This window comes from Rattus norvegicus, chromosome 13 (assembly GCF_036323735.1).
Source record: "Rattus norvegicus strain BN/NHsdMcwi chromosome 13, GRCr8, whole genome shotgun sequence".
NCBI classification, from domain to species: Eukaryota; Metazoa; Chordata; class Mammalia; order Rodentia; family Muridae; genus Rattus; species Rattus norvegicus.
The window spans coordinates 99,221,411-99,240,708 of record NC_086031.1 but is presented as its reverse complement, the minus strand read 5'-3'; the positions used below and the strand labels follow the sequence as shown (position 1 = coordinate 99,240,708).

The following is a 19,298-nucleotide window of genomic DNA, read 5'->3' as shown; positions in this document are numbered from 1 at the left end:
TCAAACTAGCACCTAAGAGTGTCACCATCAGCATGTGTCTGTCCGGAACACACAGGCAAACGCTCTGGTGGCCATGTTATCTTAGGTAACCAGAGCGTTGTTTCTGGAAGTCTGATGCTGCTGCTGCCTTTAAATTATTCAGTGAACCTCTCTCCAGTTCACAGGTCTGCAACAACGGGGAAAGCAACAGGAAAGAGATTTAACAGGCAGAGAAACAGAAAGGGAGAGAGGTCGCAAACAGGAAGGCGCCTAACAGGGACCTGTGGACCAGGGCCACTTCAGAGCATGGATCTATTCACCTGTTCTCCAGTGGGTGTTGAGAGACGAGTGTGAAGCATTCGAGTGACCCTCAACCAGTGTCATCTCTGCTACATTGGGAACATTTATTAACACGGGTGGTCCCGTGTGTACTGCTTGTGGGCCTGTTTCTTTCTAGGCTGCTGTTTGAGGGCGGTGACTTTGTTTTGGGTCATTTTGATTTACCCAGATCTGGGTCTTAGTGTCTCTCGATAAAAATCTGACAAGTGGGATCTGTTTCGTTTTGCTCCCTTCCCGTTAGCTCTAGCCTACATGCCCCGCAAAGCTATCACATAGGAGACCCGTTCTCTTCATTGATACACTTGAAGCTGGGTTGAAAGGAGGTAGTTTCAAAGGGATTAATTGTTTAGCAGATAAGAAACTTAATACTTTAAAAATAACAGAGCTTATAGCCCCCTCAAATTTGATTTGCCGCTCTGCTAAGTGCTTCCTAGCATAGCTCTCTATGTTCCTAGGGTCAATGGTTTGGGCCTGTGAGCAAAGCCATACACTGACAGACGGGCAAGAGAAAACGGAAGTCAGTTTGAATCATGAGCATCTAGAGGAAGATGGAGCTGAGGAAGCAGCCGGACGCCAGGCGTTTACAAGCCATTTCAGGCTTGGCGAGGAATGGGGGATTTTAATCCTGGTGGGGAAAGGGACTTAGGCAGGGCAGTCTGTTAAGTTTGCACAGTTTGCAGATTTAACTTGGTGCTTTCTTTCATAGTGACTTACAGCTCCTGTCCTTTCCTCTTGTTGGTACAGGAGAATGTGCCACTTTTACAAGTGGGAATTGCTTTTGTAAGTGTAGATGTCCTTAAAAAGGGAAACTTAAGCATTCTATTTCCAGAGCTTTCCCTGGGTCTGCTTTTCCTCAACTGCCTTCAGCACAGAATAGTCCATATGCCGTGGAGCCTATTTTGGGGTGGTATATTCCTGTCTCCATCACTATCGCCCTTCTTTCTACATGGGGATAGACTATTAAAACCATCTGTGCCTTGGCTTACATGGTCAACACATTTGGGAACGATAATACTTATTTCTGCCAGTCCCTGGTGTTGCCAGGATGCTGCTCTGTTTAATGGAATCTGGTGACCGTATATGTGTGTCCTGCATTGTGTCTTAAAGGAAGAACATTTATACTCTTTCACGACATTCAGTGGGACCAGAACCCACTGAGCACGTGTCAGCGTCAGTCAACACGAAGATGAAAGAGAAGAGACGCTCGTGGGCTGTGCTGAGCTCAGTGGGGCTGCCACGGCGTTGAGTGCCATCTGGGCAGAGGAAGCACTAATGGCCAAAGCCGGGTGGATATTTGCTGTTTGCCTCACTGGTGTCCAATCCTGCTTCTGTCGGGAGCCCCTGTTCTCCTTTGGGATCCATTTCCTTTCCATCTTATCACTTACAGTCCAGATGGGGCTCTTGCTCTGGGGGTGGAAGCTGGATTAAGGCCTAAACCAATTGTCATTCCATACCAGTTGAGTCACCACGAGTTTCTGGACATCTCTTAATAGTTCTGAATAAGAACTGTTCACTGTGTTCTCCAGGTACGAATTTACAATGAGTGACAATAGACATAAAGGCCGGCAAGGAAGGGCAGGGACCTAAAATGACAGTTCTAGAGCATCCATAGTAGAGAGCAATCATGTCAGGAGAGAGCTCTGGTTCTTATCCCTCCCTTAGCTCCTGTCTCTGCCTAGAGACAGAGAGAAGTTCCCTGAGGAGCGAGTTCACCGACTCTCCAACTTCATCCCAGTTTCTTCAGTAAGTCAGACCTTTACAAAGTCTGACCAGAATGACCCCTCCTGCTACTAGGAGCTCTGTGTGCTCTCTCCCTCTCCCTGCCTTCCCTCCCTCTTTTTCTCCTTCCCTTCTCCACTCAGAAATCCATAGCAAACCTCTTTCTAGAACTCACCCTCTGAGGTCTGTGAATTTCATTTCTTTAAATTTGCAAGACAAGATCCTGAAGGCTGTTGGCTTCCGTGGCCTTCAACTGATTTTTCTTACCAGGACCCTAGCTGTTTGAGTGGAGAAAGCTTCCGTTGTTCTCTAAGACAACCAATGTTTCTGCATCACCAGGAAGATGTTCCCAGAGCAGGTAGCACTATTTTAGGGCTGTAGAGAAAGAGAACTGGAGAACAGAATCAACACAGAAGCTGACTCATAGGTGACATAGAAAGTCAGTCCCAGAAGTCAGTCGAATGTTCGTTCGTGCCTGAACTTTTGAACTTCCCAAGGAAACGAGCTGATAAATTTCTTTTTGATTCAGATTGGTTCGAGTCAAATATGGTATTATCTGCAGATGTGGAAAAACAGTTGGAATGTAGGTACTGAGTTAGTTCAATTTTTTCAAGTGCAAAGGGTGGATACAGAATGGAGACAGAAACAAAAGTCCCAACACATGGTAAGAGGGTCCAGGAAGGTCTACAGAGTAGGAGCAATGATTCCTGGGAAGTAAGGGCAGCTCATGGTGGCAGGCTGTGTCACCAAGATACGCAAATTATCTCCCAATTCAGTTTGTAAGGTTCAATTTTTGGCTAACTCCCCAACATTTTTGTTTAAAACATAGTTTTGATAATCTAAATTTAGGCTACAAACCTTCCCAAGGCCTACTGACCTTCTGAGAAATATGTGAACTATAAAGAACTAAAAATAAAAGCCAAGTCCCTTTTCTAAAACCTTCAACCATCCCAAAGTCAAAAAGGGCCACGGATTCCTACAGCTCAGTTCACTGAGACTTTGTTACCAATAGCAACAGATAGTTATTTTGAACACAAGCTCTAACATCACTCTCTTTCTCCATGTTCTTATTGGCAACTGGGCAGAAAATCTATGGTAACCTCCCACAGTGAAAACATGAGATGATTTTAGAGAGCCCCATACAGATGTCAGCTTTGCCCCTGTACCCCTAATTCATGCTCAGAACCTATGACTTTAGTTCCATTACCATTTGTGTCCTTACTGATCGGAACACAAGGTTCCCTCATGGTAAGGGGTTCCCTCTAAATAATACCAAAAGGTACCATGTGGATGGGGGAACGACTTGCTCATGAAGGAAAGAGAGTGTGCATGGAAGGCACTGTGGTTCTCAGCGCTCATAGATAAACACTAAGTGACTAGGAGCGGTAAACACCCAGGGCTGTCTCTTCAAAGGGAAACCGTGTTCTGCCCATAAGGCTGGGAGAATGCCCAGAAGGTGGTTCATAACCTGGTGACCTTTGCACTGTGGCCAAGACCACAGCAGACCTTCCCCAGACCCTTATCATGAGCCCGTCAATCTCCAGACTCCTTCTTTATGGAAGATGTCACATATATTTTATAATGAGTTTTGATGTAGTCATGTCTTAAGTTTTATTGTGCATGTGGGATTAAGTTAATTATCACCCCACCCCCCACCACCAAAAAAAAAAAAAAAAGATCACCAAACTATGCTGTGCTTAAATATTCCTAACATGAAGTCCTCAGGATCAGACTCAGTTTGAACCAACACCAGCGAGTAGTGCATTCAGCCTCCTACAGATCCTTACTCTGCTGGCTGTGGTGGTCACAGAGACCCCCCCCCCACAAGTGCAGAATGTTTTCACATGGACCACTACTGTGAGGAAAGATGAGGAGTTGAGGCTAGTGGGGAGATCTCACCACTGCATGAAAAGTGCTACAGAAGTTAAGTCTTTTACCTTTGAAAGAGTGATCATTAATCCTCACAAATCATTTTCATACATATGTAGGAAATTCTAAGTACTGTTTCTTACCCATCTTCCACACAGTTGTTGGTATCTGAGGCCAGGACATAGTGATGAGGGCATTGGAATAGTTCCTGAAGTGCTTTGCAGGCTGATACACTGTAACTCTCAAACATCTTGCTGCTTTCCACTGAGAGCTGGAGTGCCCCGAGTTATGTGGTGGTTTAAGACACAAATTGTAAGTTCTTTTACATATCCCTCATAACATGGTGGAGTTGAGCTCCCTTCCCTTTGAATACTGAATTGGTTCTAGTCACTCACTTTTGAAGAATACAATGTAAGAAGTGTCACCACGTGACTTCTGGTATTACATTTGGTAAAGAAATACAATGTCTCCTAGGCTGATTTTCTAGGACACATACCTGGGGAGCCTGACAAAATAAATGAGAAGCAGGCTCCCCAGAAACCACCACGTAAGAGAGGCTGCCACAAACCGCCTTCTTCATATTTGGGGTCTCTCTGTCCCTGTGGCTTCTTATCTTCCTAGAGGCTGTTCTGCAGGCTCATTCATGGGCATCAATGTGGAAGTAGGGGTAACAGGTAGGGGCTGATCATCCAGACAGCCTAATTGAAGGGGTAAGAAGAACTCTGCCTTTGATGTGAGTGAGATCTTGGAAGAATTAATGACTACCGTTCATATCCTGAGTGTACTCATCTAAGTGTGTTCCCTTGACTGACAGGTGTATTTTTTTTTTAATAACAGGTGTTAAATGGCTAAATTCTAAGATGTAAAACCGGATCATCTCTTTTTGATTCATGAAGTGTCACAAGAAGCTGTGTTGAAGCTTTCCTGGGCCTGTTTCCTTCATCCTGCAAAAACACCAACTGCCCTTTCTTTCCCTTTAAGAACAGTGGTCCCTTGGGGTTGGGGCTTTAGCTCAGCGGTAGAGCACTTGCCTAGCAAGCACAAGGCCCTGGGTTCGGTCCCCAGCTCTGGGAAAAAAAAAAAAAAAGAACAGTGGTCCCATTGGACTTGTGCAAGGGACTAGGCCTAGCCAATTAGCTTGGAGAGATCCAAGTCTAGGAAATGGAGAGGAGGGATGTGAAGGGTTGGCTGAGCAGTGGTCCTTAACCTCTCCAGGCTAAATGCACTGACATATCAGTGAAGCGAAGAACCATGTCCCAGTGCAGGACAGAGAGCAGGATCTGGAGTTGGGCGTTCACGGAACACACATGCAACCCTTGCAGGGAAGGAGGGTGGGAAAGGCAAGGTGAGCAGAGCACAGCAGGAGGCTCTAAGAGCTATGTCTCTCATCCCTCAGTCTTTCATGTATTCTCCTCACAGAAGAACACCACCACTCTTTCCACAGGTACACTATGCCTTAAAGCCCCTCCGGGTTCCAAGGGTTCAAACCCATTCTCCCGTGTGTCTTAAGCACTCAGCTAAGTTGGGCCTCATCTGGACACCAGTTAAGCTTTTCTGTGGGCCTCAACGGTTCTTGATATCAGCTTTTGCCTTAGCTTGATATCAACAGGGTTGGGATGAGGGAGGCTTTGGCTAAATCACTACCTGTACACGCTATGGGAAGAGCTGATTTTACATTTCCGTCTACTTTCTTCAGCATGGGTTTTACAAACATTTTGTTGACTCTCTGTGAATTTCACATTATGCACCTAATCCCACTCATCTCCCAGTTCCTCCATCTCTGCTTTTGCACCCTTACCCCTCCCCCCAAGAGAACAAAAAAATAAAAAATAAAAATAGAAAAGAAATTTGCTGTGGAGGTGATGTGTGCCATGGAGTGTCACATAGTTTACCCTTTTGCCCAAAGAGCTTTACTTAGACATGGTCATTGCCTTGGGCCATTGGTCTGGTCCAAGGCCTCTGGCTTCTGCTACAACATCAACACTGGATCTCACTGGGATCCCTCTGGGATATCCTGTTGTTTCCCTGTGTCATAGAGATCCCAGAGTGTTAGCTCTGCAGCTCCTACACGTACCCCAGTAGTTCATAGATGGGGTAGATGTTGGGGTGGGAAAACTCAGAGCCCTGGGCCTGGGTAGTGGCTGAGGTGGTCTGCTTGCCATCTCTCCCGTGCCCATGCCACCAGAGCCAGCTTTCCCACTCTGCTCAGGCTTGGGGCAGGGCCAGCTCTTCTGCCTGTGGCACACCCGGCTCTTCAAGACCCACACCATGAGGGCCAGATCTTCCATGCTGCCCAGGCAAGATGCAGACCTGCTCTCCAGAGTGCTGAAGCCAGTAAAGGGCAGGGCTGTCCAGCTCACTCTGGGGGCACCTAGGCCACCAGGGCCAGCTCTCTTACACTGCCCCTGGAGGGAAGGGCAGCTTTCCTACACTCACCTGAATACTGTCACCAAGGCCAGTTCTACTGTGCTAGCAGAGCAAGGGTAGAGCCAGCTCTCCTGTCCTTCTACCCTCTGGGCAAGTTCTTCCATGATGCCCAGGTGAGGGGCAGAACCAGCCCTTAGACATCAACAAGGTTTCTGGTAGCAGTCCCGACCAAGGATGTTTGCTTAGCTTTTGGTGGTAACATGGGCGACAGACATTGACACCCTTACTGAAGTTATTACTGGATCCAAGATCCAAGTCTGGCCTTGAGCAGGTGCTGGCCTTGAGCCATAGGGCCACCATGGCTTCGTTTTCCTCTCTTGTCTGGGGCCAGGTAGCACCCACATCTTCTGGTTTCTGAGCAAGGGCAGGATTACTATGGTTTGCAAGATGCCAAAAAGTTATAGGACAAGATACCTCCCAAACCCATCTGCTGCAGTGAACTGTTAGAATGAACAGGAAGCAGCCTACTAGGAGATGATAATGCAAAACCAGTAGAGCCTAAACAATTCTGGCCTTAAGTCTGAAGATCGTTAAGTGGCTACTGTGTGGACCACAGTAAAGGTCTACCACTAATCATCTAGTCAACTGCTAATCTACCCCGTACTGTCTTCAGGTCACCACACCCTAACCTTTTATCTCTGGATTTTACTGTCTGTTTTCTTCCATTGGTTCAGAGCTCGCTCTAAGAAGACATGGGCTGCTGTGTTATCATGTTTCTCGTTAATTAAGATATCTCCAAGCTTTTTGGCATCGCAGAGTTGTGAGTTGTAGTTTTAAGCATTGATGTGAACCCTTTCCCCCTTCTTTCACTCTCTCTGTAGGCTGCCATTGACTTTGCTGTGTAGCTGATGAACTCCAGCTCCCGAGTGCTGAGCATGCAGGCTCGTTACCACTACATCCAGCTTAAGGCGGTGCTGGAGATCAAACACGAGGCTCCATGATGGGCAAGCACTCTACCAGCTGAGCTCCACCAGCTGCCAAGACTTCGTCTCTTTCTGTATGCATCAGATATCTTGAGACAGGGCATGCTTGAGACAGGGTCTTGCTAGGCAGTTAAGGCTAGCCTCTAACCTACGGTCCTGTTGCCTTGGTCTCCTATGTGATGGAGTTACAAGTGTGTGCCACCATGCCTGGATCCATTTTATTTTATTTTAACAAATTCTTTTGAAAAAAATTAGGTTTCTTTATGTGTCTGAGTGTTTAGGTTTAGACTATATAATGTGAACAGTGTGCATGCTTGGTGCCGGCGGAAGTCAGAAGATGGCATTGGATCTTCTGGAAACTGCCTGTGGGTGTTGAGAATGGAACCCGGGTCCTTTGATGATTAATAAGGGGAATCAGTCATCTTCCAATGGACACATTGTTTATGGTGTGAATAAGCTATAAGTAGCCTGAAAATGCCAATCTGTAATTTCATGAGGGACCAAAAGGATGGGAAAGGGCTGGTCTCTCTGTGCGTATAGCCTGCTCATTTATACAATAAATGCTACACCAGAGGGCACTAAGAATGGTTAGTGTGGCAGTCCATGGCAGAGGCTGTAATACATGGCAGAAATCTTGCCCAAGCACCTGTTCCCATAGAATCAAATCTCACACATTCTCTGTGCATTTTCTGACCAAAGTTTTGATCCACTTGGAGATTTGAAAGTAAAATGAGCCCTACTTTCTGCTTTGGGAGAGACTTAAGGAGACCTACATTTAATTCCTCCTGTGAAGTGTGTTCAAAGACACCACGGGATCCCAGGAGCAATGGATTCAGATCCTGCGTGGGCCGCTAAGACATCAAGGGGCTTGTGGGCAAAAGCTCTTCCATCGAGAGCATGCCTCATGAGGAGCAGTATGGCTTGGAATCGAGACAGATGCTGGGCTGTGTTTACTGTGGCAGCATTGCGAAACACCAGCTCAACCCACCCTGCATCCTGCTGCTCTTCTACACACATCCGGACATCATCTTTCAAATGCAGCTGCTGCCTTGCTTATGGGAAAGCGCTTGCTAGGCAAGTATGTGTCTCTCCTTTCATTCCCATGGGGAAAGGTAAAGAGAAAGCGGAGAGCAGGGACTGGGCACACAGGGGGAAGGGGTGGAGAAGGGAACACTTGGGGTTGGTGTTTGCCTTTGTTCCCTGAAAGACAGCGACATGGGGACCAGGATGTGAGTGCAATTTCCACACAAACAAAGCAGAGTTCTGTGAATGTGGGGTTAAATACGAAGACGGGAGAATGTAAATGTTATGTTTTAAAAACCTGCCCTTCATAACACATATATTGCAATGACATCATATAAGGACCAAACGCAAAGCAAAGTATGCCTTCCCTTCCTTGACTAGGATCACCTGTTTTAGGAGAATGAGCAAATGCACTGAGGCCTGTGGGTAATTAAGAAACATGTTAGCACAGTCAGCTCCATGAATAGAGGAGTTCCAGACAGCAAGCTGTCATGGGGTCAGAAGCACCAGACACTGGCCCTTGTCAGGGAGGCTCACTGACCTGCTGCTGGGCACCTGTACCTATCAGGCATGAACTTCTTTTGTTCCTGGGCTCTTTTTGTCTCCTACTCTAGCCAAGACCCCTAACATTGTCCTCCCCTCCTTTCCTCACTGTGACCATTGCAACTTGACTCCTTGACCCAACCCAACCGCTCTGCGTCTATGACTTCACTGCCTACATGTCACTCTGCATTTCTCGGCTTTCTCTACCGACCCTTAGGTATCCTCACATCCGTACAGCTGCTTCAGATCTCGTACAGCATCAGGATTTTTAATTAGTCACACAGCCCTTTCACCAGAACTCTTGCATTTTTCCTTTGGCACAAATTCCAGCTGCTTTGGGGCTGAGGGAAGAGTCTCTTGATCTGTGCTTCCACCTCCACTAAGTTGACTGAACACAATTCAGGAACGGGTTCGGTCCTGTCAATCACAGAATCTCTCCAGTCCCGATTCTTAACGGGACTGGGCACAGAAGGACAGACAAACGGGCTCACGTGGAAAGCCGCCTCCGTTGTCATACACATCTGATGGCGCAAGCTATCATCTCACATCTTGTTCTTCTCCACAAATCATTTGCAAAAGAGGCTAAGGAAAGGTGTCCCACCAATGAGCCGGTCAGCATTCTGTGCTTCTGCTATAGGAGCCGGACATGAGGGAAACCAAAGGGCTACGGTTTAGAACTTAGCTGGGGTCTCCCTCGCCCAGCATGGGGCATTCACCAGTTGTAGGGCTGGGTCTCTGGCTGGTGTTGTTTTCCCTGCGCCCACAATGAGGAGAAGCCAATGAGATTGGACTAGGATAAATTCCACAATCGTTTCTTTGACAGTTGTGAGCTTATCTCTCCCCACCACGTTCTCCAAGCAGAGTACACAATCTGGAAAGAAGATACTGCTCAAGAGAGCCTGGTTCCGACCATGGCACAGAGAACTAGAAAAGAGGCAGAGGAGGAGAGAGCCTGGTTCCGGCGGCGATGCTCTCCCGTTGTCATGTGTCCTGAGCAGGTCTCATATTATTTCTGTCTTTTCTTACCCAACACAGAATTTTCACAAGGGCATCCTTGAGTTATGTGGTTGAGGCCATCATCTCTCTTCACACTCTTGCAGCCTCCTTCTTCTTGATGTGAAGCATCCTTCTGTCTGCCATTTATATTTTATTAATATTGACATTAGCTCCGAGGGGTGTGGTGTGTGTGTGTGTGGGGATAATTATTCTTAGGTCCCAGCAATCCCTCTTTTTTAGAGTGAATGTGAACTACCCACGGCTTTGCTGTTTCTTAAGAGTCAAAAGAGTCTTGGGATATAGTACACAGCCCCTTTAGATAGAGAGGTACGAGTGAGGCTTTGTTGGTTTGTGGTCAGAAGTTTACCACAAAGGAGAGGAAACATCTTCAGAATTTTTTGTCTTAGCAGAACACTACAAAAAAAGAATTTGGGGGATTCTTTTTCATTTCATTTTGTTTTGTCCTAGCCGGTCTGGAACTTACCACGTAGACCATACTGGTTTCAAATGTGTTATAAATTCTCCCGTCTGGGAAATGGGAGAACATCTCTAATGTTCTGAGACTGGAGGTGTGCCCCACTGTGCCTGGCTCAGTTTAGAGCCTTCCGAAGCCCACAGATGATCATAGGTATTTAGGGAAAGTCAAGCCACAACAGGGCAGGATGATACTGGCAAGGGAGACAGCGCTAACTCTCACCAACCAGGCCTGTTTTGAGGTACGCTCTGTCCATCCTGTGAGCTAAACATTTGTTTACAGTAAGACGACAAAGCCTACTTGTTCCAAACGCATTCCAGCACACTTATTTAACGGGATTATTTAATTCTAGCCTTTATAACCTCAAATTCCTCCACAGTAGGAATTACTGAAATGCTTTTCCGAGTTGTCTAAGGAGACTTGCCTTGGTTTTGATGTGCTTTGACTGATCTGGTCCAGGTTTGGGATGCTTCTCCTTGTGATCCATTGTGCTTTCTGCTTTTACACCCAGGGCCTTGCTTACTCGGGAGAGTTTATTGTCTCTGCAGCCGGCAGTGGTTCAGAGTGTGGGGTGTGGATGCAGAAAAATGCATCGATCAGTGTTTAGAGAAGCTCCCTTCTGCGGTGGCTAAGTTTGCTTCTCAACCTGATCGGATCAAGGAACACCAGGGAGCTGGCGAAATGGCTCAGCGAGTAAAGGCGCTTGCCCCAAGTGTGGTGACCTGAGTTGGATCCTCCATGACAAAAGGGAAGAACTGCCTCCCACAAATAGTCTTGATAGGCACACGCAATCATGTTCATGCATGCATGAGCGCACACACACACACACACACACACACACACACACACACACACACACACACAGAGAGAGAGAGAGAGAGAGAGAGAGAGAGAGAGAGAGAGAGAGAGGTAATAAACACCTTGGAGATTTGGGAGGCACACCTCTCCATATGTCAGCAATGTTTCTTGACAAAACTATATCCCAAAGGCTCTGACATAACCAACGGTTTACTCCCCTGATGCTCAGAATCTGTTGACATTATCGAAAGATGGCGACAGATAGGAAGTGGGGCCTAGCAGCAGAAGTTGGTTGTTGAATGCATGTCTTGGGAACCTGTGTTCTATCGACCCCTTGTTAATCTATTTCCTTTGCTTTGTGTCCCCATAAAATGAGTAACAGCCTTCAGGCTCCAACAGCCTCGATGGAGCTAAACATGTGGGCACAAACAACCATGAACTAAGCCCTCTGAAACCAGGAGCCAAAACAAATCATCCCTCTTAGCCTGGTTCTGTCACATATTTGGTCCTAACAAGAACCATAACCAGGAAGGGGGAGGGGTTAGGGAAATGTTGGCCCGGAAACCGGGAAGGGGAATAACAATCGAAATGTAAATAAGAAATACTCAAGTTAATAAAGATGAAAAAAAAAGAATCATAACCAACACATTTTACAGCTTTATTTGAAATGGGGTCATCTTTCCTTACCTTTTGCTCAAAAGAATTGCCTCTGTATCTCAGTCTTTCGACTTATTTTTATTTTGTTTTTTTTGAGACCTTGACTCATGTACCCAAAGTGCTCTTGGAACACACTATGTTACCGAGGCTGACAGGACAGAATGCTTGGGACTGAGGCGACCCGCTTCATTAGCCCTGTGGTGTTCAGAGGGAAGCGTTATGTGTAGTTCCGATCTAAACTGAGACGATCTCCATTGTTGGGAAGAAGTCAAGATACAAGAAGCAGCACTGTTGAGAAGAGCTCCCCGTGGAACTGTTTCATAGGCAATATTGCTGGAGCGACAGCATCATCTTCCAAAACAGGCAGAGAGCAGTCCAAAGTCCTGCCTCTTACGAGAGCTGGCAATGAGAATTTGAAGAGTTAAACACTTCAAAAAGATTCAAGTTTAAAGGAAAAAAAAGTATCCGGCACTCTTGCCAGATTTCAGGGTGGTCACACTCTTTTATTGGCCTTCTAAATTTTTCTACAACGAAGCTAGGCTACAGGGCTCTGGGGTCAGCCAGCTTGGAATCGCATGCCACCAGCCAAGCTCTTATCAACCCCATGTATCCCCACCCATTTCTTCCTGCTTCTCTGCGAGCCCCCAGCCAAACCATAATTCAGTTGCCTGTGGAGGTCTCGCCAGAGACACATTTCTCAAACCGGGCTGTGCAGAACACTGTTCCACGGGCTTCTAAGTAAGGGTGCCGTAAAGCCAGTGTGCTGCGCTGAAAACACGAGAAATTCTGAATGACACTTAGAGGTTCATTTGTCTTGGGACCTACTAGGATTTCAGTGCGTTATCGCACACTGTAACTTGCAAAAACGGTATTTGTTTCTCCCAAGTGTGTGCTATCATGGTGGACTACTTTGTGGTATGTGTGTGTTAAGTTTATAAGACTTTTCGGTGAAGCCAAAAACGGTTTGGAAAATGTTGGCCTAGGAGTATTCTCTAATTTTATCTGGAAATACATCCTCGTACAATCCAACTCTGGCCCAGGAGGAATGAAGGGGGAATGGGAACCCAGTCTTTCTCCTACCTCTGCAGTACAGTCGAGGGCCTGCACCCAGCCTTGGACCTCTGAATTGGTTCTCACCCCAGTGGCTTCCTCCCTGCATACCCGGAGCCCAGCATGTAGGACTCTCTGGCTTGACTGCACACTGCCTCCCTAATGGAGGTGGGGGTATAGACTCGGCAGGCGTCGGTGTCACCGGTAACCAGCGCCTGTGTGTATTATGCAGTCCTTGGGTCTGTCCCTAACTCTCCCACCCCTGACCTTTGCATCCCATCCTCTTTTTAAATAATTAAAAAATTACCCTTAGAGGCTTTCAAGCACGTATATAATGAAACATGATAATACCATCCTTTCTTTTCTCCAGCTCACTCCAGAACCCTCTAGATACATCCACCTCAAAGCGTCCAGTGGTTCTTCCTCCCTCCGTGTGTCGGCGAGCTAACGGATTCAGTTCTTCATGTACAGACGGTCTCTGACCTAACAATGGTATGACTTATGATTTTAGATTTACTATGGCACAAAGTCTTCAGTAGAAAGTGCACTTCAAATTTTGATTCTTTCCTAAGCCAGTGACATACCCAACCACAGTCTCCTGCCATCTTTGGCAGCAGCATCGGTTCTGGGTTTTGGTTCAGCCTCGTGATCACTGGGCTTAACTACCAGCAGCCCGCCATCACTGTGTTGACAGCAGTCTTTTTCAACGTTGCGCTTTCTGTTTTATCCATCTTATCATGTCCATAAAGTGCCCATCGGTGTGTGGACACGAGCGCTGGACACGTTTGTTAGCAATGTTTTGTCTTAGATGGTTCTGCCTAATGTCTGTGCTCTGAGCACATTTACAATAGGTTGTAGGGGATTTTCTGTAGGTTGAATATGTTAAATACATCATCATCTAAACAATTTGTGTGTGTGTATGTGTGTGTGTATGTGTGTGTGTGTCTGTCTCTGTGTGTGTGTGTGTGTATATGTCTGTGTGTGTGTCTGTGTGTGTGTGTATCTGTGTGTGTGTCTGTCTCTGTGTGTGTATGTGTGTGTGTGTATCTGTGTGTGTGTGTGTCTCTCTATGTGTATGGTGTGTGTGTATCTGTCTCTCTGTGTGTATGTGTGTGTCTGTGTGTGTGTATATGTGTGTGTGTCTGTCTCTGTGTGTATGTGTGTGTGTATCTGTGTGTGTCTGTCTCTGTGTGTGTATGTGTGTGTGTATCTGTGTGTGTGTCTCTCTGTGTGTATGGTATGTGTGTATCTGTCTCTCTGTGTGTCTGTGTGTGTGTCTGTGTGTGTGTCTGTCTCTCTGTGTGTCTGTGTGTGTCTGTCTCTGTGTGTGTATGTGTGTGTGCCTGTGTGTGTATATGTGTGTGTGTATGTGTGTGTATCTGTCTCTGTGTATGTGTGTGTATGTGTGTGTGTGTGCCTGTGCGTGTGTGTGTGTGTCTGTCTCTGTGTGTGTGTGTGAGGCATATGACAGAAGAGATCACTGATCCCATGAAGCTGGGGTTACAAGTGATAGTGTGGATGCTGGGAACTGAACTTGGGTCTCCAGCAAGAGCAGCAGGTGTTTTTCACGCAGGTCTCTCCAGCCTTTGAGTTGCTTTTACATAGACTTCTAGTTGACGATAGATTTATGACTCCATCCTGAGCCAAAGGGCATCTAGGCCATCTTGCTTGATTCCCACTATAGCTTTAGGGGCGTATTCTAGCACCCCTGGATGTAGGGAGACTAGACATCTTGTCTACAGTCACACTGCTGGTGACAACGTCTCTGGGCCTGGATCTGTGTGCCACCCATCACTTAGTCATGCTCTCCTGTCACCCTCAGGTGACACAAAGCTGTCTTCAGAGGATACAATGATAAAGTTCAAGGAAGTAAATCTCCAGACTGCCAACCTTCTTTACTGAGAAATTCCTCACTGGTACGTGGACCTGGGTCCCCACGTCCCCCTCCCCGTTTAGACATTATTCTGCACACATTGCTCCAAGATGTAAAATTCTCAGATGCTGGCTGGACAGGCCATGGAGATACCACAAAGCCTTCAGCTTCCTGTCTTTCTGTTCACTCTGATGTTCCTTAAAACTATAGAATGAGGGGACTGGAGAGATGGCTCAGCGGTTAAGAGCACTGACTGCTCTTCCAGAGATCCTGAGTTCAATAACCAACCACATGGCGGCTCACAACCATCTGTAATGGGATCTGATGTCTTCTTCTGGTGTGTCTGAAGACAATGACCATGTACTTACATAAAACAATTAAATCTTTAAAAAATAAAGGCTATAGAATGATACTCTAGAGCCCTGTCCACAATGGAGGTTATGATGCAGTTATGTGATGGGCAGGCCGTGTGGAAAAATCTTGTTTAATAATCTTGCCTCACTCTTCCTCACGATTGAAAGTCTCTTAAAACAGAGCAGAGACTACACTAAGAAACAGAATGCTAAAATTAGATTTCTTAAGAAATTTAAATTTATATGTTTTTCTTAGCTATTTTTGAAGTATTGCTTTCCAATGACTCCAGTTCCTTTAAATGTAGCAGGGACCCTTTCCAAGAAACATTAGCAGAAAAATACACAGACAAAGGTTTTATGGGCTGTTTTTTCAGGACTGGTAGTTAAAATCTGTATTATAAAATCACATTAGGAGATGTTCATTCTAGTAGCAACCAATGTTTATGTCATCTTCTAAAATTTAAAATTAATTTTAACTCATTAACAAAAAAGTAATGTACAAGTATCTTTACAATAGATTGATGTGAATTTTATTATGATTATTGCATACGATGATCATATACAATGATGTACTCTAGTAATTTTTTTAAATAACTGACATTAGGTTGCAGAAAATTAAAAAGTTAGATTTAATTTTTTTACTAATATATTTTATTCAAGATATAATGGGGCGATTCAAGAAATTCAGTCATTAAATATATATATATATATATGTATATATATATAAAATATTTATTTTGTGTACAGTGTTCTGCCTGACTATATGCCTGCAGGCCAGAAGAGGGCACCAGATCTTATTAAACATGGTCATGAGCCACCATGTGGTGCTGGGAATTGAACTCAGAACCTCTGGAAGAACAGCCAGTGCTCTTAACCACTGAGCCATCTCTCTAGCAGTCGTTAAATATAATGAGATGGATTTTTTTTGTTATATGTCTGGTGGTTGGGGCATTGGGGGAGGAGAGCAGATTCACAAATTCAAATGGAAGAAAGAAACATGTGAGATCCATATATTTAGAAAATAAGTTTTTAAGTGCGTGTCGGTCTCAAAGGGTTGCGATAGTATTATATTTCAGTAGACAGTGTAATGGTCTTTAGAAAGACATTCTTAACTGAATGTGGGGGCCATGCCTGCAATGCCAGCACTCAAAGGTAGGGGGAAGAGGAGGTCGAGGCCAGTTTCATCTCTGTAGAAAGGAGGGAGACAAGATGATCTGGAAAGTGAGAGAGAGGGAGTCAAATGATAAAGATCAAAGAACATAAAGGACCAGTTGTCCTCTATTAAAAACTCCTGAAACATTCACTTTGCACAACATATTAAAAACAAGACTTGGTACCCAAATCTAAAATAGACTTTGCCCCCCCCCCCCGCCTAAACACACATATGCACATGTGCAGACACATACATGTATTTGAGGGCCCTGCAATGGTAAATTTTGAGAACTCTGCTTAGTTCATGATCCTTCCACCAAAAGGGAAGAAAAGTTGGGAGGTGGGGGAATAAAATTTGATTTCTCACTCTTGGTAGAAGGACGGCTTGTCACTTGGGAAAGCACCAAAGGTGAGAAGGGAGGAAAGGGTTAAAATGTAACAGAAATTCCGGCCCTCACAAGCTGCAGGCCATCTCAGAAGGGACCCCCGAATCCTGGAAAGATGAGCACAGGCCCAGAGGAGTCAGTGTCTGTGAACTGGTGTTAAAAATGTGTACAATAGCTCTCTGCTCCTCCCTGTTCCAGAGACAGCCGCATCTTCTTGTGCAGTGCCAGCCTTGTCCCATAGACAAGATGGTGGAGGTGGTGTGAGTGGATTTTGCCGTATTGGATGCCTGGTTACCAGGGCTGCCTTCTCCTCTGCATCTGGCAAAGTGGAGATTGTTGCCATCAACGACCCCTTCATTGACCTCAACTACATGATCTACATGTTCCAGTATGACTCTACCCGTGGCAAGTTCAACGGCACAGTGAAGGCTGAGGATGGGAAGCTTGTCACCAACGGGAAGGCCATCACCATCTTCCAGGAGCGAGATCCCGCTAACATCAAATGGGGTGATGCTGGTGCTGAGTATGTCGTGGAGTCTACTGGCAACTTCACCACCATGGAGAAGGCTGGGGCTCACCTGAAGGGTGGGGCCAAAAGGGTCATCATCTCTGCCCTTTTGGCCAATGCCCCCATGTCTGTGATGGGTGTGAACCACGAGAAATATGACAACTCCCTCAAGATTGTCAGCAATGCATCCTGGCCAAGGTCATCCATGACAACTTTGGCATCGTGGAAGGGCTCAATCCATGCTGTCACTACCACTCAGAAGAGTGTGGATGGCCCCTCTGAAAGCTGTGGCGTGATGGGTGGGGCAGCCCAGAACATCATCCCTGCATCCACTGGTGCTGCTAAAGCTGTGGGCAAGGTCATCCCAGAGCTGAATGGGAAGCTCACTGGCATGGCCTTCTGTGTTCCTACCCCCAATGTATCCATTGTGGATCTGACATGCTGCCTAGAAAAACCTGCCAAGTGTGATGACATCAAGAAGGTAGTGAAACAGGCGTCTGAGGGCCCACTAAAGGGCATCCTGGGCTACACTGAGGACCAGGTTTTCTCCTGCAACTTCAACAGCAGTTTTCACTCTTCTACCTTTGATGCTGGGGCTGGCATTGCTCTCAATGACAACTTTGTAAAGCTCATTTCCTGGTATGACAATGAATACGGCTACAGCAACAGGTTGGGGAACCTCATGGCCTACATGGCCTCCAAGGAGTAAGAAACCCTGGACCACCCACCCCAGCCCAGCAAGGATACTGAGAGCAAGAGAGAGGCCCTCAGTTGCTGAGGAATCCCCATCCCAACTCAGCCCCCAACACTGAGCCTCTCCCTCACAATTCCATCCAAGATCCCCATAATTACAGGAGGGGCCTAGGGAGCCCTCCCTACTGTCTTGAATACCATCAATAAAGTTCACTGCACCCTCCCCCCACCAATGTGTACAGTTAACAAGGGAGGTGGAGGAGGGAGAGGAGGGAACCAGAGGGCGAGGAGGAGGAGGGAGGAGGGAAGAAGAAGGAGGTGGAGGAGGAACAGAAGGGAGTAGGAGGGAGGAAAAGAGAGAAGGGAGGAGGAGGATCATAAGGAGGAGTGAACTGACATTGGATGAAATGAAACTGCTTCAGAACTAAAAAGGAGAAAAAAATGTCAACAGTAAATAGCGGCCAAGTTAAACAGAACTTCCTACCAGTTTTATTAAAACTATCACTTAGTGGGGATTGCACTCAGATTTTACAAGTTCAAATTACCTCTCTGCCTTCAAACCATTTGAGAAGACATTTGCCTTATGGTGACATTTAGTGTACTTTAGACTGTCAGAGCATAACAGCCATTTCAGATATGACAGCCTAAATTACAATTCATAGATTCAAAGAACCCGGTTAACAAGCAACTGGCTTCCACAATTGCTTGTGAGTGCAGAGTGGGAGGGCATTGGGGGAGAGCTGGAAACGGGTGCTTGTGAGTTGAAAGGTCTGTGTGAATAAGTAAAATCCTAAGAATTCCAAGCTCAGATGCATTGGTTCTGTGGACAGTCAACTTGCTGTGGCCATTTTGGATGTAAATCTGGAGTGAGTTTTATGTGGATTCAGGAAAGACAGAGCTGTGGATCAAAGTGAGTTGGACTTATTACTACTTAAAAAACAAACAAACAAACAAAAAAGAGGAGACATGAAAGTGACAGGGATCTTGGAGAAGCAATTCTGTAGCCAGAGGGAAATATGTGACAAGCCCATGACACCGAGAGAACGAAGTCAATGGCTGGTTTTTGTTTGTTTTTAGTTTTGTTGTTGAATGTCGATGATTTCAACTTAACTAGCCCTCTTGAATCCATAATATCTTGAAAATACTACACATTTATGGTTTATTTTAAGGGTTTCCCTATGCCTTTCCAAGCTGTTGTGGAATTCTCTGTGTAACTCATTCGAGCCTTGATGAGTAATTCCCCTGCCTCAGCCTTCTGAGTTGCTAGGTATGCACCACCATGCCTAGCAACATGTATGTGCCTTTAAAACAACAACATAGCTTTTAAAAATGTAAATTTCAGGGCTGGGGAAATGGTGTGAGAGCCTGAGTTCAGCTCTCTGGCACTCCTATAAAAGGCAAAGTGTTGGTGTGCATATGTAGTCTTGTACTGGAGGAGGGGGCAGGCCTACAAACAGGTGCTGAATCCCTAGAACCTATTGGCCAGCCCAACCTTATGCAATGGGTTAGCTCCAGGTTCAATGAGATACCTCATC

At 45.9% G+C, this 19,298-nt stretch overlaps 1 protein-coding gene across 1 annotated transcript; it reads left to right on the top strand.

Moving 5' to 3' along the window:
- The first annotated feature begins 8,093 nt into the window (after window positions 1-8,093).
- Window positions 8,094-17,966, top strand: LOC120096209 (glyceraldehyde-3-phosphate dehydrogenase-like). The gene is made up of 3 exons (XM_039091209.2): window positions 8,094-8,334; window positions 13,169-13,290; window positions 16,761-17,966. The coding sequence occupies exon 3, from the start codon at window positions 16,934-16,936 to the stop codon at window positions 17,777-17,779; it is 846 nt and encodes a 281-aa protein (XP_038947137.2). The 5' UTR covers window positions 8,094-8,334; window positions 13,169-13,290; window positions 16,761-16,933; the 3' UTR covers window positions 17,780-17,966.
- Window positions 17,967-19,298: the final 1,332 nt, after the last annotated feature.

Bases quoted from the DNA above. Each gene is read 5' to 3' on its own strand.
- LOC120096209 (XM_039091209.2), top strand. From the start codon at position 16,934: ATGATCTACATGTTCCAGTATGACTCTACCCGTGGCAAGTTCAACGGC.